Source organism: Trichoderma evansii (genome assembly GCF_050947405.1).
Source record: "Trichoderma evansii strain SZMC 28006 chromosome Unknown GGI43scaffold_1, whole genome shotgun sequence".
Lineage (NCBI taxonomy): Eukaryota > Fungi > Ascomycota > Sordariomycetes > Hypocreales > Hypocreaceae > Trichoderma > Trichoderma evansii.
In genome coordinates this window covers 49,113-75,303 of record NW_028145205.1, presented here as the reverse complement: position 1 = coordinate 75,303, position 26,191 = coordinate 49,113, and the positions used below count along the sequence as shown (strand labels likewise).

Below are 26,191 nucleotides of genomic sequence, written 5' to 3'. Positions count from 1 at the left end.
TCTAAATTGGAGAAAGCTTGGAGTTATTATCATATCCTCAAACCTACAGTAGTCGTATCTCTAGTTATAGGGCAGTATTATTGCAATTCAACAAAGTCAAGCTCGTAAGTAAATCGTAGAGTAAGTTCCGGGACAAGAAAGTGCCGATAAGAAGTATCGGAACATTAAAAGCCTGCCATCTCCGGATGGGCTCGGTATATCGCTACTCCAATAGTTCATGACTAGCCAAATTTTTTGAAGCGTAGGAGATTTCCGTATTGTATTAGAATACTGTACTGCCATCATACCCGCATTTGACAACAATACAAATTAAAAAATGAGATATGCCAGTTGCAAGGGCTTAACAGCTGAAGCTAAACAGTGCGCCACAGAATATTATACCAGCTACGGATTCAATATTTACAACAAAACCCATGCCCCTCACAGATATATCCAAGCAGGTCCGCTATTCTTCCATTTGATACTCAGCGTATTCCGCGATAGCTTTGCCCTCGAACGCTGCCCCTTCGGCCATAACATCCTGTTCGTCGATCTCAACAACACGGTCGCCAAATGCAGCAGCTATTTCTTCAAGTGTCTTTTGATTGGTCTCTCTGTTATAAATTTAGCATGTTATCCATAATTATCAGCGAAGGATGTAGGGGGGGTTTTACGGGAAGTAAACGTATATGATAAACATGTAAATAGTACAGCATCCGACAAAGACGTAATAGTAGTTCCAATGAATCGTGGCAAAAGCACTGGGGCCAGCTTCGGTAACTAATTAAATACTAGGTTAGTCTGCGAGCACGCTTTCGAAAAAAGAAGAGGGACGCATGGCGTACTGCCAACATTGACTACATAATGAGCTGTAGCGGCGACGCCCATTATTCTGCTTCGGATAGACATGGGAAGAACTTCTGATCCGTATAGTCAAGTGGTGCTATTTATTAGGCCATCTATGAAAACATATTAGTCATTACCTATCTATCAGCGAGGCAAAAGAAAACTTACAGTAGCACACAACAAACAGAAAAATGCCCAAGATTGCAAATCCCTTGCCTACTCGATTGTCTGTATTCTGGAATTCGCGCTGCATGACAGCGGAGTATATGTCGGTGATAATAACACAAGTTAACCCAAATAGAAGCATCCCAGATTCGCATCAGTTCAGATTTCATCTCAGAGAACTGGGTAATCCTCTAACTTGCGGCGGCCTAGTCGGTCAGGCAGGAAGTTGACGGCGATAACATTGGAGACGAAGGCACAAGTTCCCCAAGCCGCATTAAGTGCAAGGATAGTCCGAGAGTTAATACCTAAAGATTTATAGAGGATTGCTACATGTGGTCAATGAGTCCCAAAGCTTCCATATGATACGGGTCATTTTACTACTAACTTTGATAATACTAGGGAGAAGTTAGACTATAGAGAATATAACTTGGCACTTGTCTGTCTTTTGGGGAAAGAGGTACGCACCTGAATGACGTTCACACCTGTCACTGTTGTCAAAACTTGTACACTGACAGATCTAGAGAACTATTTAGCGATTTTACTGGATGCATTGTATTCCAGCTATTCAAACACCTACACCAAGACTCGGTGGCGATAGAACTTGAAGATTTCGCGGAAAGAGGTGAGCTCTCGAGACCTCTCATATTCGATTGGTCTTCGCATTAGTCCGAGTTCTTCATGCAGCTCGTGAGAATGTAGATCGCTTCTAACTCTTGCAAGTTCTTCACGAGCTTCTTGAATTCTGCCTTTTTGGATCATTTCACGAGGCGAATTGGGCATGAAAGTCGCCAAGCCAGTGAATAATATAATTCCCCAAGGTAACTGGAGACCCAAGGGCAGGCGCCACTGGACAACACCGTAAGGAGCATAACCACACGCATATCCTACCCAGTTAGCAAGCATTGTTCACGAGGAAAGGTCCACGCCGGAAAGACCACCAATCAAGCCTCGATTCTTTGGAGGAGCAATCTCCGAAAGGTAGACAGGTACAGTACCACTCAGGGCTCTAAAATGTGCGATATCTAGAGGTTAATATGGCCCTATCAGTTAAAAGACGAAGACTTCAATGCGTACCCAACGGCGGATCCAGAAATAATTCGACCCGCAAGAAACATGCCGATATTGACTGAGGCAGTCTGCAAGATGGCTTCAACTGTTACAACAATGGCCGCAAGTTGCATGAAGCGGATGCGCCCAAGTTTATCAGCAATTAAAATTTGTGAGAACGCACCAACTGCTTATCCAGCAATATATATAGCACCAACCTACACAGTTGTAAGCCAAGGCTATGTTAAGGACGCGCAGCACATAGCACATACAGCACCAGTGAGTGCAGCAGAAGGATTACCCATATACGCCGCCCAGCTCGGATGAGCAATTGCTACCAATTAAGTTGGTTTCAGATTCGCAAAATGGAAGGTGTAGAGGGGTATAGAAAACCGACTCGTAGTACGATGCCAGTATCATAGCCCTAGTGCCCGTAATCGTTAAGAGAGGCTGATCTAGGGGCTTGATTTGTGAACCTACATATAAAAAAGTCCCAATTGATGCAAAGGACGCAATAGCGACCGTGTACTAGCCGCCCAAAGGCATATTGGACGTCTCTAATGTCGTGAAAGATTGAAAATCGTGCTAGGCAGTAGTATTAGCCAAATGTAAAATGCACGCTATGATTCCACGTTTCAACTGAGGAGTTGAAAAAAAAATCCACGGGCGTAATAATATAGCCAGCCAATGTTGTTTTTTAGCGGTAGTGGCGTGCTACCCCAGTTTCCCCAGATATCCTCAATCTAGGGAATTCTTAGCCCGGCCGGCTATTAATCCTAAACCTAGACAATATTTGCGACTGGAAAAACAAGAAATATAGCATATGAATTGTTTAGCCTGAACGAGTCGACTCACAGAACATCTCGGTATAGCTTAGTAGCGCAATGAATATTATACAGCTATCTAGATAAATCATGAGAATTAGCATTTTTATAGTGACGTGATAGACCGTATATGCCTTAGGCTACCTATTAGACACGTAGTAATTGATTTTCTCAAGGATCTAAAAGCTTACACGCACCTATTATACAATTTTCAATCTGGACTTTCGCTGACTACATGAGCTGATATTATATGCCTTGTGCCATATTTAAACTCTAGTTATAAATGGCCAATTATTACATTTATAAAAGTATATACATGTATGAACGTGGCCTATTTTTCTTCTTTTCCCATTCATATAGTGGCAAATATCTACTTTAAAATTGGAAAGCCATAGTCTGCTAAATTGCTTTTCTATTTCCAAATTCAGGTTAAGTTGCTGTGTACTCGTTGTATAAGGATGCCGACATCACAGCATTTTCGTGCTGAACTCAGCACTAACCCCCTGAATCCTTTCTATTAGATCTTGCCCTAGGAAGGCCGGGGTAAGGCAACCACCAGAAACACCGCCCTCCAATTTTCTAGAATAAAGCAAAGAAGCTGCACCTTGGGCGAGGAAGGCAGCAGTGGCATGATACGGACCCCCAGGATACGCAAACCGGGAATAAGCCCTTGGTGCTGTCTTGTCATTGTCAGTGTCGGCAATCGCGACAGCTTCCATCTCGAATTGGTAACTTTTCTCCTTGGCCGGATCAGGGCCTTGGCCTGGAACTGGCAGCATCATCGCTGCAATAGCTCTTAGCGGCGGAAGAGCCAGCAGTAAGTTAATTGTCATGGTGTTAAGCATCTGGAACATGGCAGCAAGTGTGGAGGATGCCCTTTTGTACTCGTTGTATTGAAAATTTGATCCGTAAGCCTTGCCGCCGTCGAGCAGACCCCAAGTTCTATGAACAACAGCTCTATTTTGCACATCGCTCAACGAGCTAGCTGACAGTGTCCCCAAAGTCGGGTCGTGACGCACTCCAAAGAGGTTCGTTGAGTTCAAGTTTCGTCGGCCTGTGATTGGAGAAAGGTACCAAGGTTGTTGCGATTCATACTGGACTTTGGCATCGAAGCCGCCTCTCATCATCATCGACTCGACAGTCCCACCACTTGGGTCCGATGGCATTTTTAGTATTGACATAATTAGTTCCTTCGTCTTCAAAGATGAGCTCTTTTCAAGTTCTCGCACAGATAACCAAGTAAGGAGGTCATGCGGAGCACTAAGTGCGCCGCAGGAAATAAGTATCTATTGCTAAAATTAACATGATTGAGAAAGACCAAAGGTAAAATATGGCTTACGACGACACCAGCCAGCTCAGCTGCACGGTGATACTCGTCAATCCATTGTCGAATGCGAGGTATGGTTCCAGCACTATATAGGTAGCCAGAGTAAGCGGAATTCCAATATACGTATACGTGAGTTGTAGATTTCCTCACGTATCAATATAATCAGTTACGACCTGAATACAAGCCTCAATTACCAGTGGCCCGACGTGATGGTATGAGACAACGCTGACACACAATCTCGCCTTCTTGACAACGGTGGTCAGCTGGGTTTTGTCTTCAACATCTACAGTCTCGATTACTGCGCACTTGTAAGCTGTAATTCTCCATTAATTTTCAGGTGAGGTTATACCTGGCTGTAATCTATCAGGTTCCAACTCCTTTAATCTCGCAGCAAGCCCGTCAAGTTTTGTGCTCGATCTCCCAGCAATAGCCCACCTGAGATTGATTGGGAGGTGCCTAACAATATGCTCCGCAGTAAGTGCACCAGTGTAGCCCGTTGCGCCAATAAGCACAAGATCATAGTCGCGACCGCTTATATTTTCAGCCATTTGTCTTGTACTGTTGTCATGTCACGAGCAGTGCCGTATCTAATGTATTTTTGCAAAGGAATGGAAATTAAAACTTCTGGGAGGCCGTTTGCTATACTTTCGGAGTAACTAGAAATTACTTCTAATAGCAGCGGGATTACTGATACTCCGGCAGTCCGACCCGGAGTTATTGAGTGTGAAGTCCGACACACTCGTACCCTACATGTACATGTACATACAGGATACAAAGTGTTTTCTCAATTTAAAAAAAAAAAAAAAAATTGTACTGCAGCTACAACAGTTACCTTCATATTCCTTTAAATCAAGACTCGGTTTGTCCATAATAGGCCGGCGACTTTGATGAAACCACTGGTCAAATGAGCGTGATTAGCCCCATAGATAGCACTCCATCAAGCCGCTCATATCTTCTGCTAAAGTTCAATTGTATTGCCTTGCAAAACTGATGCAAAATAAAATTTGCTGGATTTATTCCATTCGCATATGGATTTCATATCGAGAAATTAGGGATTTATTGGTAAACATATAAATCTCCGTAAGCTTGGTTTATGGTGATTACTTCAAGTGGGAATCTTAAGTAAGAGCACTGTATCTACTGTTTGGCCGCTATGGAGAAATATAGGTGGTCCTTCTGTAACTTCATGCCGTTCAAAAGTAGTAGAGTTAAAATCTTTTGCATGAAAGTCACCTACGTTATACTAAGCGCTATATGTCATGCAGATCTAGGGTTTGGTATAGTTATTAGGAACATTATCGTTACGACAACCCAAGGCAAGATGTATGAATCTGCATTGGCGTTATCGGTTCACATTTCAAAGGCGTAAGCGGTGCATACGGCACCAATTATACTCTACGAGAGTAGTTGGGCAGTAAAGTAATATGCTGCAAAAACCCCAAGTACTACGGCCAATTTTGAACCACGAGTATAAAACGAAGTGTATGTATGGTCGATCACTCTTGATATACCCTAGCCCTGCGCGGCCTCAACCTCATGGCTTATCCTTAGTCTCTTAGTAGTTTACATACCCAATTCCAAAGATGGTCTGAGGGGCATTGACCTGTTATGTTCGTTTACGCCAAAATCCAAAATGAAGTTCTGGCACTCAGAATCTGAATGCAGCTCTAAAAAGTGCTGTTCAAATCTGTTCAATGAGATTTATAATTAATAATTTCTCCCTGTGTTCATTTTGAAATGAAAAAAAAAAAAAAAATAAATAAATAAATAAAAAATAAATCTGGGCAAATTTCGATCTCTTCCGAAGTGCTGAACCATAATAATAAAGCACCAAGGGAACTGGCAGTGCCAGACATGAGGCGGCCCCGAGTATACTTGCTGATATTCCAGTACCAAGCTTAATAAACATAGGTCTAGCAGCGAGTGGGAGGCCACAAGCCAACATAGAGCGCAGCATAGTATTTGCCGAAGTTGAGCTTGCAGCATATGGCCCATAAGTGTCAACCAGTGTATTAAGACACTGCTGAAAGACAATGGTAAAGCCAGAGCTACTAAATGCTGTAGATAAATGCTCTTAGTAATGGCTTATACTCTGTCCTTAATCAGGGCGGGTACTTACAAGAAGCTACGACAGGCAATATCCATGGTTGCGTTGGCTCTGCCGTCCATCCGAACCAAAATATCCCCGTGGTAAACAAGACCCCACCTATAAGCATAGGTGGCGATCGAGCCTCTGGGACTGCATGGCCTTTATTTTTCCGGACAGCCTTGATATACATAGGCTGAAATAGGATATTAAGGCAAGATGCACAGAGCACGCCGATAAAAAGGCCCAGAGAGGGCAAACTGGCAACAACTGGATCAAATCCGTGCTCTTCCCTGAATATAATTGGGAAGACCTCCAGCATTAGGAACATCAGACTGTAGACGAAGGAGACGTATAACGCAACGCAGGTGACGATAATCTCGGTAAATAGCATGCTGTTTAAAGAACCCTTTTAGCAAGGATCAAAATTTAAAGTGGACAATCCAAAGTTAACAGGGTAAGGTTTCTACTAACCGAAGCGGGCGATTAAAGTGTTTTGTAACAACATTGTGCAGATTGATTCGCTCACTTTCATGTGGATGCCACCAGCGGTCATCCCCTGTTATTTCACGTAGATGTTTTGCTTTATGCTCCAACAAGACAGGGCCATATGTTTCCGGTAGTGTAAAGAATGCTAGGGCCACCGTAAAGAAAGCGATAATGGCTTCCAAGTATTCGGTCCCTTCAGACAAATATTATCAGCTGTGATTCTGCTAATCAAGTGGACAAGAGTTGATACATAACTAACATCGCCAACCCATATGCTTATTTGCTGTAATGGCAGCTCCAATTACGGGCGAAAGAGTTGGACCACCCACCACGCAGATAGCGTAGAAACTCATCGCAGTCCCTCGGCTCTCAGAAGTGTAGAAATCTCCTAGTGCCGCTGCGACATTGCTGATGGGGGCCGAGCCAAAAACTCCACCCAAGAAGCGGGTGACCAACAGAGAAGCAACGCTTTCACTTGTGGCAGACCCAACGCTAAAGAGACCAAGGATACATACAGGTGGCAACATCGACCACCTGCGACCATACGCCTCGCTGATAGGTGCCCAAAACATAAGACCAAATGCAAATCCTGGACTAGATTAGGACGATGCTTTTCGACTAAAAATCATCATTTTGCTTAGTAGTTGAAGATGAAACTAAGAAGATGACGTATCAAGAATGAAAAGTGACATTGCAAGTACCGTAGCCTCAGGAGATATGTTAAAATACGTCACTAATGCCTCCTCAGCTGGATTAGTGATAGCATACCCAACAGATCCTGTAAATCAGAATAGCCACATGTTATACCTCGAAGGCCATTTGCACTTCACCCCTTCTAGGTAAATATATGTATTAGGCATCCAACATGATTTCCTTTCACAGCTTCCTTTTTATATCTCTCGCGATATTCTCTCTTGCCACATACGCATATAGCACATAAATATCATCATTTAAGGCAAAATACGACATAAGAAAGCTCACAGGCGACCACACGTTTGAAAGCAATGTCCTGCATCAGTTCACTACGCCTAGCTGGGCGGAGAACCTAGCCATCTGTGACAATGGAGACATATTGGTCACGATGATTGCGCCATCCGCAAGTCTCTATCGAATTGCAAACCCCCAGTCTTTCAGCCCAACAACAACACTGGTCCATACTTTCCCAAACGTCGAGAGCCTTCTGGTTATTGCGGAGCTTAAGCCAAATCTTTTCGTTGTCGTTGGCACAAATGCTTCTGTAGTCGTCGCCATTCCCGGCACCGGATTTTTGTGGAGTGTGGAATTTTCTGCTTCTTTTTCGTCGCCACTCATTACGGAGGTTACTGCTTTGCCACAAGTCAGTTATCCCAATGGTATGTCAGCATTACCAGAAAATGATGGTGCTGTATTGATGGCAGATTCGACTCTGGGCTGCATATGGTACATAGATATCCATACAAAAGCAGTTGATATTGCAGTGAAGTTGCCGTAGATGAAGCCACCTCTAACAGCAATGGTACTAATTGGTATTAATGGAGTCCATACCAAACAGGACCACTTTGGATTAACGGTGCTCTATTGGTCTAACAGCTTCGAGAGGACGATCTACAGCATAAATATTGATGGCCGCACTGGAGCTGTGTTAAATGGGCAACAGGAGCCGCAGATAAGGGCTCGTTCTGAAGGCGACTATCTATTTATTGATGACTTCGCTATAGACCCCAAAGGCGGAATTTGGGCAGCTGCCAACTTCAACAATACTGTTCTGTACGCGTCTGCACAGTCCCAAATCCTACACCCTATTGTTGGATCGGAGCATAGCCTTCTAATGGCTGGCTGTACTTCTTGCAGTTTGGGCCGTGGACCCGGCGCAGATAATATTTTATATGTGACAAACAGCGGTGCTGAAGTATTTCCGATTAATGGCACTTTGACGATAGGTGCAAACATTGCAGCGGTAAATATATAAAATTAAGGAATTAGCGTTTAAGGACTGAATGTGGAAAGTTACCATTTAAAGACTCTATATTTTTCTTGAAAATAAATGTAATTTAATTCGGCTAAAAGATTTTTCGAATATATTTTTCAATGATATTGTTTATTATACCACACGCCTTATAATTTCATATGAACTTATTCTTGATTAGCTCTTTCAATTCCTTGTTAGCGTAAGGCTACGTGCATAGGCTAGGGTAATAGTGTGCATTATATTCTCTATTAGCGATAGAAGATTGTCTAGATTTATAACTTATAACTGCGCATTTATGTGATTATCTGATGATTCTAAAAGAGAATATGATATATTAACGTGTATACAGCCCTCTTTCTAAACCAAACCTGTCATTGACACACTATCTTCAGCACTCAAATCGTATTTGGTTTGTCGGCGGACGTCTCGAACAAGTCTCCCTGGATGAAGAATGAGAAAAGCAACCATAATCAACCAAATTAGGAAGGCATCAAAGAGATAGATAAACAACTCATGTGATGCAACAAACCCATTCACACCTTGGAGATATTCGATTGTACGAACAACACTCCGGACAATTAATATCAGAGTTACAAGTTCAAGGACTCTGAAGTGGTTTTGCCAGCTAATAGATGGGTCTGATAATATACCGTCGGTAGGGTTGCGCTTAATCTGACCATGAGCATGCCAACAAGTCAATATAAAAAATCCAAGTGCAATGACCTGTGTGATTAAGCCACCAAGGAGAATCTTCTTGCTCAGCTCGATGCTGCTCTGCTCACCCGAGGCGGGTAGTACAGAACCCATGACTTGACTAACAACACATCCAATATCGATGAGCACGTAGATTTTAGTCATCCAGCGGGGACTAATAAATGCGTATTTTTGAGCTCTGATGCCGATAATAATGCGTCCATAACTCATGTAAATGGCTGCAGCGAGGAAGGGTGGCGAGGCTAGGAGGAGAAGATTCTGCAAAATGAAGGGGGCAGCATTATCAGGATTGTTGGAGGACCAAGAACGGCCATAATAACCGAATGCCTCTCCTACCGTAACAATGAGATAAGTCAATTAAATAAAGGCATCCGAAGCAAAGGACCTTACCAACACCGCCCAAAATGAGGGGAATAAAAAACCATGCTCGGAGACGGAATAAATAGATCAGATGCCCTAGAGTTGCACACGCAAACAGAACGATAAAAGAGATGGCTGCAGATTTGCTGGGGCGGTATTCGTAGAATATTATTTGAGTGCCATTTACAACAGGGCCAAATGGGGCGTTAGTGTTCATGGTATATTTTGAGAAGGTGGCCGGCCCAGAGGCAAATCGAGCTGAAAGAATTGCTAAACAAATGATATAATTGCTTATAGTTGAAAAACTGTTATAGAAGAAGGGAGAAAACAAAAAATTATCTCTATGAAGAAATTTGTTACCGAAGTGAGGATTTCGAAGGCTCTTAACCATGAGCATTTGGTATTTTTCGTATTCAAGTACGAAAAATAAACCTAGTTCCGATATGGGGCAAGGATGAACCTGCGCTACGTTATGTTGTCGCGAGTTACATAGTCCCACTTCTATCCCACATTCATTTTTCTGCCTTGATGGTACGAGTATCAGAGCGTGGCAACGTGGGTCACAGTAAATTGATGCACAGCCCCAGGCAAGCTTTTCGGGTGTGTACTATTAGATTACGCGTGAGTGATATAGGTAATAAGACACCGGTAAGCTAAGCAATTCTCTCTGTATTATCCATGTAGATATTAGTATAGAATACTATAGACGTTGTGTGTTTCAATAAACTCTTCAATTCGCCCGTATACAGCAGATATAATTGTAACGTAAGATACCACCACATAAGTACACGTGACGTTTCAGATTTAAGTGCTACGAAAAGCCGCGCGACGAGAGTGGCTTATCACTGTGTTTAGTCCATGACGCAACCTATGCTGTTTTACATCTTGTTCGCTGGGTATGCTACCATAATTTGGCCCTTGGCTGCCTCATGAGAAAATATTCGTCATATACTGTTCCATCATATGGTACCTCAAGCGAAGAATCCTGAAAGAGATGAGAATCGCTATTACAGTGCGAAGCTGGTTTGGACAACTTTGCTGGGGTGAAAATATCAAGCTGGGACTAGCCACATCAGCCACAATTGCACTATCAAGTTTCAGTGACTTTCGAATCTCGTTCCAGTGCCAAAATATATGAGAACCCTTCTTTTTAAATGTCTCAAAAAGCTCTGGCTCACGAGACCTTGGGCCATAGAAATGGCCCAAAGGCATCTAGGAGACCACACCACAAATCACGGAATGGCTGCATGACTTGCAAGAGGCGCAAAGTCAAGGTTGGCTCCTCTCTGTTGATCCTAGTCTATCGAAACGCCCATGGATTAATACAGTCTGACATGCCTAGTGTGATGAAGCGAAGCCCGCCTGTGCCAATTGCATTCAGTTCGGAGTGCCTTGCGATTTCTCGCCAGTACAGCCTCCCAGCGAATCACCAATTACTGCAACTGCCTGCCGCGTGGATGGAGACGCCCAATCCGTCTCTCCGCGCCGAGGCCGGGCCCGAGGCCGACCACGGAAAGATTGGACACAGTCTCCCCTGAATCGCTCGGAAACCGCAGTTGTTAGCAGCCTATCTACAGCCTCGACGAGACAAAGCTCTGCAGCAGCTTCAGATTCACACCTAGTACCTTGCACTTTAAATATCGCAGATGCCGAATTACTTCTCCAATTCAATTCCTCTACAGCTCTGACTTTTGCCGACGCCGACGATAGCAGCAATTCCATTGGAAAATTCTGGGCGAATAATGTCCCACAGATTGGTCTGTCCTATCATTTCGTTCTACATCTTGCCTTTGCTGTTGCTGGATACCACCTCGCATATCTGCGAGCTGGGGAAGGCCAGCGACAACACTATAAATCTTTGGCCGAACGCCACGTTTCGGTTGGACTGGCCGAATTCTCCAAAGCTTTATCAAAAATCGATAGCAGTAATTGCGGAGCCCTCTACGTATCTGCCGTGCTTGTGTGCTACTGCACTTTTGCTGCTGGTCCAATCGGCCCTGACGATTTACTCGTCTGTTATGCTGCTGATGAAAAAGTGCATTGGATGTCGCTGGTTCATGGAGTGCGGCTGATTAGGAGTACCATAGATTCTACTACACTATTCTCTGGGCTTATGGCACCCCTAGGCCCAACTGATAAGCCCAAACTGGACCAAAAGCCCACGTTCATTCGAGAGGGATTCTCACGTATCGACTGGGGAAAACCATTATGTGAGTTGCGCAACTATATATCTACTTGTTACGAGCCGGATATGGACATCTACCTCCGCTGTTGCAATGACCTACTATTGGTTTATGAAGCTACATATGGCAAGGACGACGGTTCGTATGATATTTCACCGGATAATCAGTTTATTTTTGCCTGGCTGTACAGGCTGGACGATAGTTTTGTGGCTTGCTTGCGGCGCAAAAGACCACTAGCTCTACTTCTTCTCGCTTACTATTGTGTGCTTTTGAAAACTACGGAAAGACTGTGGTTTATGGCTGGTTGGTCTAATCATATTATTGGAAGTGTACGAGACATCATTGGGACAGAGTTTGGTATATGGTTGAGATGGCCATTAGAACAGGTGGGATTAAGCTGAGCTAGCGATTAGACTTTTTGAACCTTTGTATGCATAGTGTTTGGATGTTATAGGGCTTCCATTTATAGGGAGCATTTAATTAAGACCTATCAAGATATTTAGTAGCTAAAATTGTGTAAAGTTATGTATTGCCTCCAATGTTTTACATCGGAGCATGCCTGAGATGCTTTCCGCCAACGTACCCATGTGCTGTATCAATAAACAGGCTTCTACCCTTGACATATGAAACTAATATTCCCCACAATCTCCAATTACCAATCTGTCCCGTTGCGTACTTCTTTCCTAACGAAAGAAAGATCATCGTTTTGTTTATAGGCTGGTAAGGTGCAACAGACCCTTTCCCCGTCAAGACAGCATCTAATGCGCTGGCCAAGTAAATTATCTGGTTATCCGTGACTGTAAGCTGCTTTGGTCCAGCATTGCTCACATCACCAATAGCCCAAACATTCTCTGTACCAACCACGCGCATAGTGCCATCGAGATTCACGTTGCCGTGAGGGTCAAGGAAGCTGTCGGTAACGAAGCTGTTGTTCAGTTGAATGCCATGTAATGGAAGATACAAGTCAGTGACAAGCGTTGATCCATTATCCAAACTCAAAACCTGTGTCTTGCCATCATTGCCGACATTCACGGCTTCTACACGTGTTTTGCGAATTAGCTTGACGCCGAGCTTTTGCAGGTCTTTGTCCAAGGTTGTCCGAACAGAAGAGAGCAGGTTCCTAGAATTGTCCAATGGGACGTCTCCATGCATGATAAGCGTAATCTTTTTCAGCTTTCCAAATTTGGCGGCTAATTCTCCTACCACCTCGACACCAGTTGGGCCTGCGCCAGCAACGATAATGTCCCTCGCATCGCCGATTTTGGCTTGCAGATCATGCCACGCTGTGAGCGTCTCCTCGTGTGTGCCGATAGGCTTAAGAGGCAGTCCGCTGGCCATACTGGAGCCTGTTGCTATTACCAAGTGATGATAATGAAAAGTGCAGCTTTCACCGTTATTGGTGATGACAGCAACCGAATTCGAGGATGGTTGGATGCCTGTAGCTTTACCGAGGATAAATTCGAAGGTATTAACTGCGTAATGCCCAAATCCAGGTGCAATGGGAATGAACATAGATTCATCTGGTACCATTTCAGGAATAAGAGCTCTGGTTGCTGCAACGTTCCAGAAGAAATGGCTGTTTGGAGATACTAAGATGACTTTGAGGCTCGTCTTTAAAGATGTGTATTTGAGCAACTTATGAGCAAGTGGTAAACCTGCCCATCCCGCACCGAGAATAACAACAATTTTCATATTGGCCATAGTTGCGATACGGTCAAGACAGCATAGGTTTCCAAATGAATAGAGACACGATTGATGTCGAAGACGACGTGCAAGGAATTATAAATACAACTGGTTGCTACAGTATGATTCACCCGGCCTCGGCCATCGGCCGTAAGATCTTGCATCGTCGTGAATCCGAAAGCAACATAATTAACGTGGCGCTGGCCCAGCTACTTCATTAGCGGTGCTGGAGTCGGTTCACGGAGGACCTGTTTTGATGAAGTGGGGTTTTGGCGCGCAAGGGCTTGGACCGAGCTCCGTGTCCGAGGGATGTTTGCCTATCCATGACGTCCAGTCTCATAACCCCCCAACTTCGTTCAAATCATGACACTCCTGCTTTCCAAAGAAGCCGCTTTCGTCTAATTCGTGCTTGCGAATTCTTCTTCTGCTCTCCTTGTTAGAAAAAAATTGGGCAGTGATTACCCGTTTGTGCTGGTTGAGTCTGCCCAAAGGATACTACTACTCTCTCTTCCGCCACCGCCATGTTCACTGATCGCTCCACAATTGGAGGAAATGCTGTCACCGAAGATGGTTTACAAATATGGAGCTGCGTTACATGTCGGCGCCGTAAGGTTAAATGCGACAGAAGAAATCCTTGCTCTAATTGTGCTAAGAACCGAGTCGAATGCCACTTCCCAGTCACTGGCCGTCTTCCACGCCGACGAGATCCCACAACGTGGAAGTCGCCGACTGAGAAGCAAGCTGAGCTGCTGAATCGGCTGAGGCGGCTCGAAGCACTCGTTACGGAACTCGCAGCACAAGTGGAAGACGGCCCCGACAAGATCCAATCTATACTTCCGGGTTCGATGCCCAGCGTCGCAAGTGTCCCTCGTCCTCCAGCAACGATCAGCGCTGAGGCCGAAGAGCAGGAACTACTGGGTCGAGAATCACCCTTGCACTTTGAGGAATTGTTCTCTGCCATGAAATCTCACTTTGAGGGAGAGATAAATGAAGACTTTGGAAGATTGGTTGTTGGAAAAGAAGCTGGTCTACAAATCGGAAAGGGTTTTTGGTCTGTTTTTTGTAATGAAGTGCGTTCCAACAATTGAGAGATACTGGCACAGGAGAGGCTAATGATAGCGTATTAGGTCGAGCATATATTTGAAGCTATTCAAGACGTGGCTTCAACTGCATCTAGTTCAGACCTTGACCCTATCTCATCCAACAGCCAGATATCGTCGCATAGCATGTACCCCGAATTTTATTTTGGAAGCGCCTATTCAGAGGGATTCACTCAAAACCTGGATGAATTGTACCCTTTACCGTCACAGATGCTTTTTATATGGCGGACATATGTAGAGAACGTTGACCCTTTCATCAAAGTTATTGACGTTGTGGCTCTAGAAGAAGTCATAACTAATTTGAGGGGCAAGTTTAGCTCTCTACAGTACAGCTTACAGGCCCTATTATTTACGGTATGTTTGGCATCAATTACGTCATTGGACGAGGAAGAGACTTTGAATTGCTTCGATATGCCAAGAAACCAGTTACTTGCTCGGTTTCGATATGGAACAGAGAGAGCGCTCGGCAATGCTAGGCTTCTAGTAACAAAAGAAATTGAAACCATCCAAGCGTTTGTAATATATCTCTCAATTCTACCACACATTGGTTGCCAGGAAGTATTGTCGCCATTTATGGGCATATTACTTAGGATTGCAACATCCTTGAAGCTGCACAAAGATGCTGAAAACTTCAAAACTCCTACTCTAACCCTATTTGAGGTTGAAATACGCCGTCGGCTATGGTGGCAGATTATCTTCATTGACTCCATATCTCGAACAGAGCATACTGCGGGATTGTCGGCTTCAGATACAATGTTCGACACCAAAGCTCCAAGTCTTATACTAGTCAATAGCCATGAGAGCTACCCAACATCTTTTAACACGCAAAGCGAGTCTCTGGTTTGCATCATACGATGCGAGATATGGGTCTTATGTCGATTCCTAAACGCAAATCAGCAAAAGCCTTTGGATCAAAAACTAGAAGCCGTTAAATTGACTAAGTCAAGATTAGAGAACTCATATAGTGTCAAATTCTCTTCAAAGAAAGATCTAGAATCTCTAATCAAGACAATGACCTCTCTTGCCTTCTCCAAAGTCGAGCACACGATATATCTACAACACTTTCGCAAATTGAAAGAGCTCTCGCAAACGCCATCTCCGGCAATGATACAGCATCATTTAGAATTGTCAATAAATATTCTCAAAGAAGCTCATAGGTTACGAACAGAGTCCACTTGGAGAAGGTGGAGATGGCAATTGCAAGGAGAATTTCCTTGGGCTTCGATGAGCGCAGTGTTCATCCAGCTTTGTCAGTCTCCGTGGTCGACGGTTTCAGAAAAAGGATGGGCGCTAACCCACCAGATATTAGGAGAGGCGCCAGATAGAGTAAAGTCAAATGCGTCCTGGAGCAAATTGAATAAACTCATTAGTTCCGTTGAAGCCCATCGAGGCGGACATCCTAGAGGGGCGATAGAGCGAACGAGTCACTACGATGAGACCTGCACATGCAACTTCGTCGAAATACAGAATGGCAGCAAAGAGGTCTCAAATACTTCAGATACTGAATCGGCTAATGCTGCTACTCTGGCTGGTTGCTCTGAATTAGACCAGGTGCTGATGTCTAGCATGTTCGACTTTGGAGCGAACCTTGACGAATTTAATGAGCAGGGATCCGCCGTAATGTTTAATCCTATGGAATGGCAGGTATGGGATGAGGTACTAATTGCTAATGATCAACTTTGGGACTCAGATTATCCATCGTAGGTGGAATACGTGGAAATATTCATATAGAGAGCTAATTAGACTATACTTTGATAGCCCTCGATATTAGGTAGCTAGGACCCTCTTTCCAATCCTTCACAACTGGAGTTTATAGCCTGAGAGGCTTGTGGCTGGCGTGACCTGTGCGACAATACCGGCTTTACCGGACTTAGCAACCAGAGGCCGGACGTTTTAAATATAAATATTTCACCAACGACGCTTGGCCTTGAGCCAGTGGCTTCTTCATATACAAGCTACGACAAAACTATATTGCTTTTTAGGATTTTAACTATAACCTAAACGCTTATATTCTTACCAGAATAAAAGTAAGCTAGCAAATACATCAATTCGATTGCGCTGCTGTTAATAACTCTACTCTGCTATAGTTTGGATCTACGTTGCTCATCATCCAATGACAGCTTGATTCTGAATTTGCAGCATGGTTCCTAGCAACCGTGCATCTTGGCTACTAGACAAGCAACACCCCGTCAATGCTGTCAAAACTGCCCCCTATACGGCGGCTTCTGATAAAGAGATCGTCATCAAAGTCAAGGCTATGGCAATAAACCCCGCTGATGTTAAAATTCAACAGATGGGAATCCTAATCACAGATTACCCTGCAATTTTGGGCTGTGATGTTGCGGGAGAAGTTATCGAAGTTGGTCCGTCGTTAGCCGATGTTTACAACGTTGGTGATCGTGTAATAAGCCAGACGAGTTGCCTGGATCGAAAGAATAACATATATTGATACTCTGGCTTCCAAGAATATGTGGTCTTGAAGTCACCTAGGATTGCCAAGATCCCAGATGACGTTGAGTACAAAGATGCTGTAGTGCTTCCTCTCGGGGTCTCGACGGCCGCCGGCTGTTTGTTTCATGAGTCAAATCTTTCATTTAGAGCTCCTACTCTTAATGGCACAAAGCCCGGGAACGGCCAGACAGTTCTTGTCTGGGGTGGGAGCAGCAGTGTGGGTTCTTGTGGAGTGCAAATGCTCTCGCTAGCTGGCTATGAGGTTGTAGCTATTGCTAGTAAGAGAAACCACGATATGATTCATGGTTTGGGTGCCAGTATCTGCTTTGACCAGGCAGACTCGACAACCAGAGATGATATTGTGGCATATCTCAAGGGTAGAAACGTCATCGGCGCCTTTGACGCTATATCTAGTGACTCGACAATAGAAACCATCTGTGGAATTCTTGAACAAGCTGGAGAAAGGAAATTAATGTCATCGGTGAGACCTGGTGCAGAGCAGCTCACACAAAATGATGTCAAAATTGTTACAAATTTCTCAATGTCTCCAGAGGGCTACGCCCAGCTATCTCAGAGCACGTGGAAATGGCTCGAAAAGTCAATGTCGGAGAAAACAATCAAATATATGCCACAGGCTGAAGTTGTTGGGCATGGCCTGGAGAGCGTTCAGCCAGCAGTTGACCGGTTGGCCAAAGGTGTTAGCGCTAAGAAATTGGTAGTAATAATCTGAAATGAAGGTTTTCGGTATATACTAATTTTATGTATATATACATATATACATGCACAAAATATGAACTAGATATTTATTATGCTATCTATTAGCCATCGATCTAGCCTGTTTATTTTCATTTTTGTATTATAACAAATGACAACCTATTCTCCTTTGTGTAATATGGTTTCCATGTTCCACGGCTATACTGCCCAGAGAGTTCTCTAATTTACGTACCTATTGTCTCACAACCCAGATTATCGAGAGCGATATTGCTTAGGACAAGCTCCGCGGAAGATTTTTCCCACTATGCAACACCGTAAGCCGAATGTCTCAGCCAAAGACCATCTGCAGGGACATCATCTACTGCAGGCGCTTAACGAGTATGTCTTTGACTGCCCACGCTGGCCTTCCATGCGCTGCGGGGTTCTGTTATTACAAGCATTGAGGCTATGCATTGGGTTGTGTGTGCAACAGGGGCTTGCGTAAGAAGGGCTGGTCGATGGGCGGTCTGGACCGGCTTGACCCAGCCAACCGCTAAGTCTACATGTACTCTAATTGTTTATTTGATGCTAATGGGGGGAATGGTTACTATGGGGGTGGAGAAGAGAGTTCGGGGGGTTACGACATTGAAAGTTCCAGGTCTTTTGTAGGGGCGAGTCCGCACTCACCAGGGGCGGAGAGTGGGGATTAAGCATGCATATTGGCTTCTATCGCCGAAGATCACGTCGAACAGGCAGATACTATCTAGTTTCCAATGTTTTAGTAAATTCATTGTATGCCACGTCGGGTAACTTCCATTTCTGAGGTCTTTTTCGTCCCATCGCTATTTAAATATCTAAAATATACAACGAGCGCCATATAAACGAACAGCCTGGTCGGGGTGCATGCAACTGGCATATTTCAGCGTCCAACCGGCCAGTAACCAACAGTAGCTGCAGGTTGACCTCTCTACCCCTCAACAGCTCATGCTTTTCTCAGCTCACTAGAGCCATGAACCAACACAGGGTCGCTTTTACAGTACCATAGGCGGCATGGTACTGAGGCAAAATTCAAGTCTCCAATGCTTGACGAGAGTAATTATTAGCTACAGGCTGTTGGGTTGGTATGATTGACTTATATATGGTCCGTGAATCCTATGTCTCAAATCCTTTCCCCAATCTTGGTTCGTCCTCTAGTGCTTTTCTGCACTTTTGAATCATCTCGGGGTTTCTACCGCCAGCGCATTCAATGCAATTGTCACCAATGCCATGGCCAACCTGGCATTGGACGGTCTCGCTAATTGCGACGACTCTTTCGGTCCTGCAGCTAGCAATTGTTCGTCTCCTCGATTCGACTTCTCCCTCAAATTTGAACAATCAATTCTCACCATCGCCCCGTGTACGCTATTCGTTATTTGCGCCCTGCTCCGAATTGTACAGCTGCTGCGAGAGTCGCCAAAAGTAATCCGGCTTTCCCTAGGCCATCTCAAATTAGTGCGCCATGACCCAGATTTCCAGCTTAGCATTTTACAAATAATCGGACTCGTGAACTGTAGGCTATCTACATCCCATTTATCGCGCTACAGTTGGCCCTGGTCATTTTTTGGTCCAAGACCTACTCGTTGGCCAACTCCATCTCAATCGTAGCGGCGATATTCACCCTAGTTGACGCAGTCGCCTTGGCCGTATTGAGCCATCTGGAGCACCAGCGCTCAGCTCGCCCGTCCACCATCATTCTGGTCTATCTCATCTTCTCCATTGCTTTTGACAGTGTTCAATGCCGTACTTTGTGGTTAGTCAAGGCAGATGCGGTCGCTCCGATGTATATAGCCATGCTAAGCATAAAGACCCTTGCCTTCTTTCTGGAGCTGATGGAGAAGCGCAGTATCCTGCTGCCACCCTGGAATTGCCTCAACCCAGAGATAACAGGAAGCATCATTAATAGAAGTCTTTTCTGGTGGTTGAATGGTTTACTTATACAGGGCTTTCGGGCAACTCTTTCTGATTTTTCGCTGTATGATACAGATTCAAGTTTGCACAGCCATTTCTCTGAACCATGTTGTCAGCTACATTATTAATGAGAAGTGTAATGACCTTCAGAAAAGCACCGGCTTTGCGCTGGTTGGCGCTACAGCTTTAGTTTATCTGGGCATAGCTGTATGCTGAGCAACTTCTGTTCGAAGGAACTTCTACTGACTCTCATCTTTTGCAGATATCAAAAGGCTCTTACCAGCATCAGCTCTTCCGTTCTTTAACCATGGTCCGGGGTGCCCTTGTTTCAATTAACTATTCCCGGACGCTTGATACGACTGTTATACCGGCCACCAGTGATGGCAAGTCTACCACTTCAAATTCTGCCACCTTGACTCTCATTGGCCCCGACGTCATGGCGATCTCAACTGCATTGGAGGCTTTTCATGAGATATGGGCAAACCCCATAGAGATTATCTTGGCTATTGGGTTGCTATCTCGAGAAGTTGGCCCCGGATCCTTTGGTCCTGCTGCTGCAGTTACCGGTGCGTTGGTTGGCTTGCGATTCGAACTTTTATCAGTATCTGCTATTCTAATTTCGAGTAGTTTGCACGTTTGCGATGACAAAGCTTTCCAGAAGAATGGGGCCGGTAATGAAAGCATGGAACATTGCCATACAAGATCGAATCAGTACTACTTCTGGAATTCTTCGTCACATCAGAGATTAAAATGCTAGGCACGGTATCTTTCTTGATGAACAGTGTACAAGTATTGAGGGTTACTGAACTCAACCGATCTAAGAAATTTCGCACATTGATTGCATATATGAACATGCTAGGTAAGAAACCTATTGCATCGTAAACGCCTACCAATCATTCATTAGTATTAAAGAACTTGCTAGGCAATATCCCAACAGCACTCTCCCCCATCATCACAATCGGCGTCGCAATAGCAGTTCAGGGTAAGAGTGGTGAACACTTTACAGTTACTACAGCCTTCACATCCCTTTCTATTATAGGTCTAATTGTTGCTCCTCTCTCACAACTTATATATGCTATCCCAACTTTCGCTACCTGTCTAGGTTCTTTTGAGCGGATTGATATTTTCATTAATAAGCATAACAACGCTGATATTTTCAGCATGTCTCATGCCTCCAATGATCGCTCCAGCAATGACGTTGAACTGGTAGCTACAGCTCCCCAGCCCCAGCTGCAAGCCTTTCAAGCAACAAGTGTGTCCTTCCGTGTCACTGGACAGAAAGGGCCAATATTGAAGAACTTGCAATTTGCAATAGCGCCCTTCACGTCGAATGTTGTTACTGGAAAAGTCGGCTCTGGGAAATCTATGTTTCTCTTGGGCATTTTGGGCGAGCTAGAAGCTATCGGCGACTTTCAAGGGTCACTTTCTGGTGCATCATATTGTTCACAGCGGCCTTGGCTTATCAAAGGATCTATTAAGCAAAACATTTTCGGTCCAGACGGCAGGAATGTCGACGAAGACTAGTATCGCACAGTTGTTGGAGTATGTGCTTTAAGCAAAGATTTTCAGCTACTCTCCTCGGGTAGCACTACCAACGCCTTGACACTAGTGGCGGGCAAAAACAGCGCGTTGTACGTTTCATTCTTTCAAATCTAAAAACACAACCTAACTCGAAATGATTTCGGCTTTGGCACGCGCCATTTATGCTAGAAAACAGGTTCTTGTTGCAGATGATGTCTTCTCAGGTCTTGATCTAGAAACTAGACATTAAGTTTGGATTCATGTATTTGGTCCAGCAGGGATTCTGCGTCAATTACGTACGACCGTAATTCTTGTTACTCACACACGTTCGTGAAAATTCTCCGCCAATTACAACGAGGAGTATAAAATCAACGGGCATAAAGCACTCATATGTGATTAATTGGACAGTTGAATATCTACAAGATGCTGACAAAATTATTATTCTTGAACAAGGCGAAAGAGCCCATCAAGGTTCCTATTCCGTCGTCAGTGAACAGCCTCTCTTCTGGTAGGCCAAGACGGAAAAGTACCCAGTCAATCGCACAGCTCATCAGGAACCAGTGGGCAAGGATTATGAACAGCCGAGAACGAATCTAAAGACCAAGATGAACAAGAAGCTGAACATTTAGCTAGAACAGGAGATCTTGCAATTTATCTCTTTTATTTTCAGTCCATCAGCTGGAAAAACGCCTTGGCAGCTCTATTCCTCGGCATCCTTCCAGCATTCCTCCAGCAATTTATACGTTAGTCATTCTGTCTGTTTCTTGTCTAGACACTTTCTAACACGCTATCATAGAGATTTGGCTTAAGTGGTGGGCCGAGGCAAACGACGGCAACTCTCAAGTCAAAAGCGGCATGTACTACGGTATTTATGTCGCTCTTTTGGGCTTCTTCATTCTTGTTACCAGTCTCGATTGCTGGTATGTGATATTCCGCGGGCTTTCAAAGTATACACTTAATAAAGCTCCTAGGTTCATGTTTGTTATAATCATCCCTCGCTCTGCCACATGGTTGCATCGGAAATTGCTTGAAACTACAATGAGGTTTGTAGCAAATACTACGTTTGTAGAATGCAGTACACCTACTAATGAGTTCCTGCAGCTCTTCTATTGGCTTTTCCACCGCACTGATAACGGAGATCTTGTGAACAGGTATACAAAAAGATATATGAATTAGCTACTCCAGCAACTAACAAATAAGACAGATTTAGTCAAGACATGACACTTGTTGATCGCGAACTCCCTACTGCAATCTATACGACTGTTTCCGGTTAGCCTCTCCCAGATATTTATGATATGATACCGCTAACAAGCGAATAGCTATACTCTGCTGCATCGGCGAGTTTGTCTTGATCATTCTCGGAGCAAAGTACCTTGCTGCAACTTTGCCTATTGTGTTCGTTATTCTGTACTCGCTACAGAAATTCTATCTCAGTGCATCTCGCCAACTCCGAATATTAGATCTGCAAGCGAAGGCGCCTCTTTATAGGCAACTTCTAGAAATAAACAAGGGCTTAACGACAATCCGCGCATTTCGTTGGCAAGAAGCGATATCTCAGCAGTCTTTAGAATTATTAGACCTTTCCCAGCGGCCACATTATCTTTTGCTCTCTATTCAGAGATGACTTACGCTAGTTCTTGACCTCTTGGTTACGGTCTCTGCCGCATTGTTAGTCCTCTTGCTGTAGCTACCAACTCTACCTCGCAAGGATACATGGCCGTTGCAATGTATAGTGTCATGGGCTTCTGCGAATCCCTTTCCAATCTCTTGACATCTTGGACAGCGCTAGAGACTTCTCTTGGGGCTATTACCCGTCTCAGAGAATTTTTCAAGACAACTCCAGAAGAGATTGAACCTGCTCTAGATGATCGAATTGAACAACTACTATCTTGGCCCTCATATGGAAAAAATAAAGTGGTAGAATGTTGAAGCCACATATCAGATTTAGCAAAGGAGAAAAATCCTGTGCTTCGCGATGTATCACTAACGATAGACCCTGGTCAAAAGGTCGCCATCTGTGGACGTACAGGAAGCGGCAAGTCTTCTCTGCTCTCAACACTATTCAAGTTAGTAGACTATACGGGTATTATACGAGTGGACGGGCCAGATATTTCCAAGATATCGAACGAAGAGTTACGCGCCAGCCTGATAGTCGTTTCTCAGGATCCCGCGCTACTCCCCGGCACCCTGCGCTCAAATCTCGTCCTACCAAATCGCAAGTCGATTCCTCCATCTGATGAGGATATCAAAACAGTATTAGAATCACTCCAGATTTGGGAAACGATGCAGAGGTTTGGATCGCTTGATACTGATGTTGAAAATTTGTCGTTTTCCATTGGCCAGCAGCAGCTCGTTTGTCTAGCAAGAGCAATCCTCCAGAAGAGAGATAGCAGCATTCTAATTCTCGATGAAGCTATGAGAGTAGTAGATGGAGAGACTGAGAAATAGATGTTAAAGGCGCTAGAGAAAGAGTTTTCAAATCACACAGTGATATCGATAGTGCACCGTCTTGATACATTTCTCAAATATAATACGTTGGTCGTTTTGGATGCAGGTAGGATTATGGATATTGGATATTGGATTACCCAGGGATTTGATTGACAAGAATGGTAGGTTAGCAAATGGTTTTACTTAGGTTATTTGCTAATCTATCGACGTATCTTCTCCATCTTTTTTTGACTTATTCGCTATTTTATGATAGTTACATAGAATGATTCATCAGCTATCTCTCTAAGACTTTAAGATGGGACTGGAATCTGCTGCGGAGTTGTGGCTTACTGCGGTACATGTGTGGGGCAATGGGGAGTATGTGGTTTAATAAGAACGTGGATATTTACATCATGGGGTATAATTGGCACCAACCTTCGTCGATTAGCAGGCAAGAGGCTTCCCAGTACTACCTGGGGACTGCAGGCTGCAATGAAATTTGTAGTATCCGTACTATTTAAAAGAAATCTTGAAAAAAGAAACAGAGTTAATTAGGTTATATCATAGGTTTGCAATTGTGGTTCTTAACTGAATAAATGAATTATATATAACATCAGCGATTGAATGAATGTTTTAATTTAATAAGAGTAATGAATGTTGTTTTATTTTACAGGCAATAGAATTAATGTTATTGAAATATCCATCTCGTTTCAACAACTCTCTCTCATGGTTGACAACAATTGTTTAATGGCACCTTCCATGCTTAAAATCATAGTTCTTCTTTTGACAGCATCTATGCGAGTGGTGGTCGTACTCATAACTTGGTTGACAGCAAACCCTCCCATCTGAGTAGTATGTCCACCCGTTCTGACAGCAGTATTTCCCATTTGGGTAGTACGTATATCCAGACTTGTTGCAGATGCATCTGTGAAACTTGTTGCTGTAATACGCAAAGTGGCCGCAGTCTGGTTGTCCATTACGGGCAGCGAGATCCTCCTCAGCGCGATCTTCAATCTCAAAATCACGCCCAGTAAGATCCTCTTCGGCAAAGGCACCACGGGCAGTGAGATCCTCCTCAGGAGCAGGAACGGCAGTGGCAAGGCTAAGAGCAAGAAGTGCAGGCAAGAGAAGTGTAGTCTTGAAAAGCATTGTGAGTAATTCGTAAAGATATTATATCTGAAAAGATAAATATATGTGCCAGTGTGGTTATATTGGAAATATGGATTCTCTTGATAGTTGTGTTCTGAGTCAGTTTGGACATTAGCTGGTCAGTGAAGGGGTTTATATAGACAATGTCCAACCTACAAAAAATCGAATAATAAGTATATAGAAATACTTCTCACTTTTAAACTTTTCTATTTAAATCTTAAATATCGTGTATATTTCAGCCTCTTTTCTAATGATTGTATAATAATAGATAGTTAGTACTAGGCATTCGTTCAGCCTCATATGTTAATCTTATCTCAGCCCCAAACATTCCAAGTTAACCGAGCCAACCGGAGAGGGGAACTCGGGCTTGTAAAGGGCAATAAAACACGGCTAGTACTACTAATAGATGCCCCACTATAATTTTATGCTTTTTTTTCATATTTAATTATCATACAGCATGTTATCATCCAAGCTAAATTAAGCGAAACCATTAATGCTATTGGGAATAGAGCTTTAAGCTACTAAACATTAGCCACTATTTCTACTTGTTTAGCTGACTAAATTCTCATGTTTTCTCTAGTAGCTTCAAGATAGTATTAAATAATTTACTACTGGCCAAAAAGCAATCCACGAGTCAAAGGTAAACTAATGCTCAACTATTAATAGTATCAGAGTTAAGTAATCAATACCTAATATCGCAGCCAATAGTCAGTACTCCTCTTATTATATGCAAAGTAAACATTTCGAGTGCAAGTATTACCAAAGTGGCGCCAGCATTCCAAAACAGTCTTTCATATGACACTTAAGCGCCTCTTTACTCTTGGCAAATGCCAGATCCATAAAGTAGGCCATTCTTGTTTAATATCGCGCTTACACATGATACTACACTGTGTACACTTTTGTCAGTCGCATAATAAAAGCTTAAACAAACTTTACGGAATATTTCCTTTCTTACAACATCGGTCTGTCGGACATCGGTCTATCGGACCAAATGGCGATTCACTTACGAAGTGTGACGCTGCTAGTCAAACTTCAAATAATCTTGCCCGAATTCCAGTATGCAAACTTTGAGAATAGACTTAGCAGCAACCTGCTAGATAAATTTCACATCGCTAAGATTGCCAATTAAAGGGATATCCGGGTCTCCGCATAGCAAGCAATAGCATCCCCGTATAGATTTTCAAAGCTTGGAAGTATATTCGAGCCACTTGGTGGGAGCCTTCTTCTTCTACAAGATATACAACAAACAACT

At 43.7% G+C, this 26,191-nt stretch overlaps 14 protein-coding genes across 14 annotated transcripts; 8 read left to right on the top strand and 6 right to left on the bottom strand.

Moving 5' to 3' along the window:
• Positions 1 to 445: 445 nt before the first annotated feature.
• GGI43DRAFT_419600 (general substrate transporter) lies at positions 446 to 2,171 on the bottom strand (the record flags this gene model as incomplete). Its single annotated transcript, XM_083207710.1, has 9 exons — positions 446 to 593; positions 654 to 759; positions 825 to 896; positions 994 to 1,072; positions 1,171 to 1,316; positions 1,452 to 1,507; positions 1,568 to 1,874; positions 1,926 to 1,996; positions 2,065 to 2,171. The coding sequence occupies 9 exons, from the start codon at positions 2,169 to 2,171 to the stop codon at positions 446 to 448; spliced, it is 1,092 nt and encodes a 363-aa protein (XP_083065633.1).
• A 912-nt stretch (positions 2,172 to 3,083) lies between these two features.
• On the bottom strand, positions 3,084 to 4,823 carry GGI43DRAFT_389215 (Saccharopine dehydrogenase domain-containing protein). Its single transcript, XM_083204158.1, has 4 exons — positions 4,538 to 4,823; positions 4,339 to 4,486; positions 4,201 to 4,273; positions 3,084 to 4,147 (listed from the first exon to the last, which is right to left on the bottom strand). Exons 1-4 carry the CDS (start codon positions 4,734 to 4,736, stop codon positions 3,329 to 3,331), a joined length of 1,239 nt encoding a protein of 412 aa, XP_083065632.1. The 5' UTR covers positions 4,737 to 4,823; the 3' UTR covers positions 3,084 to 3,328.
• A 1,416-nt stretch (positions 4,824 to 6,239) lies between these two features.
• GGI43DRAFT_426846 (major facilitator superfamily domain-containing protein) lies at positions 6,240 to 7,710 on the bottom strand (the record flags this gene model as incomplete). The annotated part of the gene is made up of 6 exons (XM_083208733.1): positions 6,240 to 6,259; positions 6,308 to 6,669; positions 6,749 to 6,956; positions 7,023 to 7,357; positions 7,433 to 7,541; positions 7,689 to 7,710. The coding sequence occupies 6 exons, from the start codon at positions 7,708 to 7,710 to the stop codon at positions 6,240 to 6,242; spliced, it is 1,056 nt and encodes a 351-aa protein (XP_083065631.1).
• GGI43DRAFT_389213 (uncharacterized protein) lies at positions 7,701 to 8,321 on the top strand. The gene has a single exon (XM_083204157.1). The coding sequence runs from the start codon at positions 7,845 to 7,847 to the stop codon at positions 8,232 to 8,234; it is 390 nt and encodes a 129-aa protein (XP_083065630.1). The 5' UTR covers positions 7,701 to 7,844; the 3' UTR covers positions 8,235 to 8,321.
• A 220-nt stretch (positions 8,322 to 8,541) lies between these two features.
• Positions 8,542 to 10,002, bottom strand: GGI43DRAFT_419597 (RTA1 like protein-domain-containing protein; the record flags this gene model as incomplete). Its single annotated transcript, XM_083207709.1, has 3 exons — positions 8,542 to 8,567; positions 9,095 to 9,757; positions 9,816 to 10,002. The coding sequence occupies 3 exons, from the start codon at positions 10,000 to 10,002 to the stop codon at positions 8,542 to 8,544; spliced, it is 876 nt and encodes a 291-aa protein (XP_083065629.1).
• Positions 10,003 to 10,939: 937 nt separating this feature from the next.
• GGI43DRAFT_419596 (Zn(II)2Cys6 transcription factor domain-containing protein) lies at positions 10,940 to 12,369 on the top strand (the record flags this gene model as incomplete). The annotated part of the gene is made up of 2 exons (XM_083207708.1): positions 10,940 to 11,059; positions 11,128 to 12,369. 2 exons carry the CDS (start codon positions 10,940 to 10,942, stop codon positions 12,367 to 12,369), a joined length of 1,362 nt encoding a protein of 453 aa, XP_083065628.1.
• A 114-nt stretch (positions 12,370 to 12,483) lies between these two features.
• GGI43DRAFT_389209 (NAD(P)/FAD-dependent oxidoreductase) lies at positions 12,484 to 14,000 on the bottom strand. Its single transcript, XM_083204156.1, has one exon. It carries the CDS (start codon positions 13,667 to 13,669, stop codon positions 12,512 to 12,514), a length of 1,158 nt encoding a protein of 385 aa, XP_083065627.1. The 5' UTR covers positions 13,670 to 14,000; the 3' UTR covers positions 12,484 to 12,511.
• A 172-nt stretch (positions 14,001 to 14,172) lies between these two features.
• On the top strand, positions 14,173 to 16,455 carry GGI43DRAFT_378048 (Zn(II)2Cys6 transcription factor; the record flags this gene model as incomplete). The annotated part of the gene is made up of 2 exons (XM_083202640.1): positions 14,173 to 14,721; positions 14,779 to 16,455. 2 exons carry the CDS (start codon positions 14,173 to 14,175, stop codon positions 16,453 to 16,455), a joined length of 2,226 nt encoding a protein of 741 aa, XP_083065626.1.
• A 436-nt stretch (positions 16,456 to 16,891) lies between these two features.
• GGI43DRAFT_426842 (zinc-binding alcohol dehydrogenase family protein) lies at positions 16,892 to 18,016 on the top strand (the record flags this gene model as incomplete). The annotated part of the gene is made up of 2 exons (XM_083208732.1): positions 16,892 to 17,168; positions 17,217 to 18,016. 2 exons carry the CDS (start codon positions 16,892 to 16,894, stop codon positions 17,930 to 17,932), a joined length of 993 nt encoding a protein of 330 aa, XP_083065625.1. The 3' UTR covers positions 17,933 to 18,016.
• A 970-nt stretch (positions 18,017 to 18,986) lies between these two features.
• GGI43DRAFT_114 (uncharacterized protein) lies at positions 18,987 to 19,698 on the top strand. Its single transcript, XM_083198958.1, has one exon. It carries the CDS (start codon positions 19,162 to 19,164, stop codon positions 19,537 to 19,539), a length of 378 nt encoding a protein of 125 aa, XP_083065624.1. The 5' UTR covers positions 18,987 to 19,161; the 3' UTR covers positions 19,540 to 19,698.
• GGI43DRAFT_153 (uncharacterized protein) lies at positions 19,699 to 20,824 on the top strand. The gene is made up of 4 exons (XM_083199455.1): positions 19,699 to 20,049; positions 20,105 to 20,408; positions 20,470 to 20,701; positions 20,755 to 20,824. The coding sequence occupies exons 1-3, from the start codon at positions 19,858 to 19,860 to the stop codon at positions 20,589 to 20,591; spliced, it is 618 nt and encodes a 205-aa protein (XP_083065623.1). The 5' UTR covers positions 19,699 to 19,857; the 3' UTR covers positions 20,592 to 20,701; positions 20,755 to 20,824.
• Positions 20,310 to 21,603, top strand: GGI43DRAFT_209 (uncharacterized protein). The gene is made up of 3 exons (XM_083200168.1): positions 20,310 to 20,701; positions 20,765 to 21,473; positions 21,528 to 21,603. The coding sequence occupies exons 1-2, from the start codon at positions 20,593 to 20,595 to the stop codon at positions 21,364 to 21,366; spliced, it is 711 nt and encodes a 236-aa protein (XP_083065622.1). The 5' UTR covers positions 20,310 to 20,592; the 3' UTR covers positions 21,367 to 21,473; positions 21,528 to 21,603.
• Positions 21,604 to 22,218: 615 nt separating this feature from the next.
• Positions 22,219 to 23,811, top strand: GGI43DRAFT_419592 (P-loop containing nucleoside triphosphate hydrolase protein; the record flags this gene model as incomplete). Its single annotated transcript, XM_083207707.1, has 3 exons — positions 22,219 to 22,283; positions 23,037 to 23,280; positions 23,317 to 23,811. 3 exons carry the CDS (start codon positions 22,219 to 22,221, stop codon positions 23,809 to 23,811), a joined length of 804 nt encoding a protein of 267 aa, XP_083065621.1.
• Positions 23,812 to 24,341: 530 nt separating this feature from the next.
• Positions 24,342 to 25,049, bottom strand: GGI43DRAFT_389197 (uncharacterized protein). Its single transcript, XM_083204155.1, has one exon. It carries the CDS (start codon positions 24,937 to 24,939, stop codon positions 24,535 to 24,537), a length of 405 nt encoding a protein of 134 aa, XP_083065620.1. The 5' UTR covers positions 24,940 to 25,049; the 3' UTR covers positions 24,342 to 24,534.
• Between the last annotated feature and the right edge of the window lie 1,142 nt (positions 25,050 to 26,191).

What these genes read in the sequence shown, in the direction of transcription:
- GGI43DRAFT_389213 (XM_083204157.1), top strand. Translation starts at nt 7,845, where the DNA reads ATGATTGCGCCATCCGCAAGTCTCTATCGAATTGCAAACCCCCAGTCT.
- GGI43DRAFT_209 (XM_083200168.1), top strand. Translation starts at nt 20,593, where the DNA reads ATGCTAGGCACGGTATCTTTCTTGATGAACAGTGTACAAGTATTGAGG. An exon ending in TGCATATATGAACATGCTAG is followed by an intron (nt 20,702 to 20,764) that starts GTAAGAAACCTA and finishes AGAACTTGCTAG; the next exon opens with GCAATATCCCAACAGCACTC.
- GGI43DRAFT_153 (XM_083199455.1), top strand. Translation starts at nt 19,858, where the DNA reads ATGGTTTACTTATACAGGGCTTTCGGGCAACTCTTTCTGATTTTTCGC. An exon ending in TAGTTTATCTGGGCATAGCT is followed by an intron (nt 20,050 to 20,104) that starts GTATGCTGAGCA and finishes CATCTTTTGCAG; the next exon opens with ATATCAAAAGGCTCTTACCA. An exon ending in TCCTGCTGCTGCAGTTACCG is followed by an intron (nt 20,409 to 20,469) that starts GTGCGTTGGTTG and finishes AATTTCGAGTAG; the next exon opens with TTTGCACGTTTGCGATGACA.
- GGI43DRAFT_114 (XM_083198958.1), top strand. Translation starts at nt 19,162, where the DNA reads ATGGCCAACCTGGCATTGGACGGTCTCGCTAATTGCGACGACTCTTTC.
- GGI43DRAFT_389215 (XM_083204158.1), bottom strand. Translation starts at nt 4,736, where the DNA reads ATGGCTGAAAATATAAGCGGTCGCGACTATGATCTTGTGCTTATTGGC. An exon ending in ACCTGATAGATTACAGCCAG is followed by an intron (nt 4,487 to 4,537) that starts GTATAACCTCAC and finishes ACAAGTGCGCAG; the next exon opens with TAATCGAGACTGTAGATGTT. An exon ending in GTAACTGATTATATTGATAC is followed by an intron (nt 4,274 to 4,338) that starts GTGAGGAAATCT and finishes CTACCTATATAG; the next exon opens with TGCTGGAACCATACCTCGCA.
- GGI43DRAFT_389209 (XM_083204156.1), bottom strand. Translation starts at nt 13,669, where the DNA reads ATGGCCAATATGAAAATTGTTGTTATTCTCGGTGCGGGATGGGCAGGT.
- GGI43DRAFT_389197 (XM_083204155.1), bottom strand. Translation starts at nt 24,939, where the DNA reads ATGCTTTTCAAGACTACACTTCTCTTGCCTGCACTTCTTGCTCTTAGC.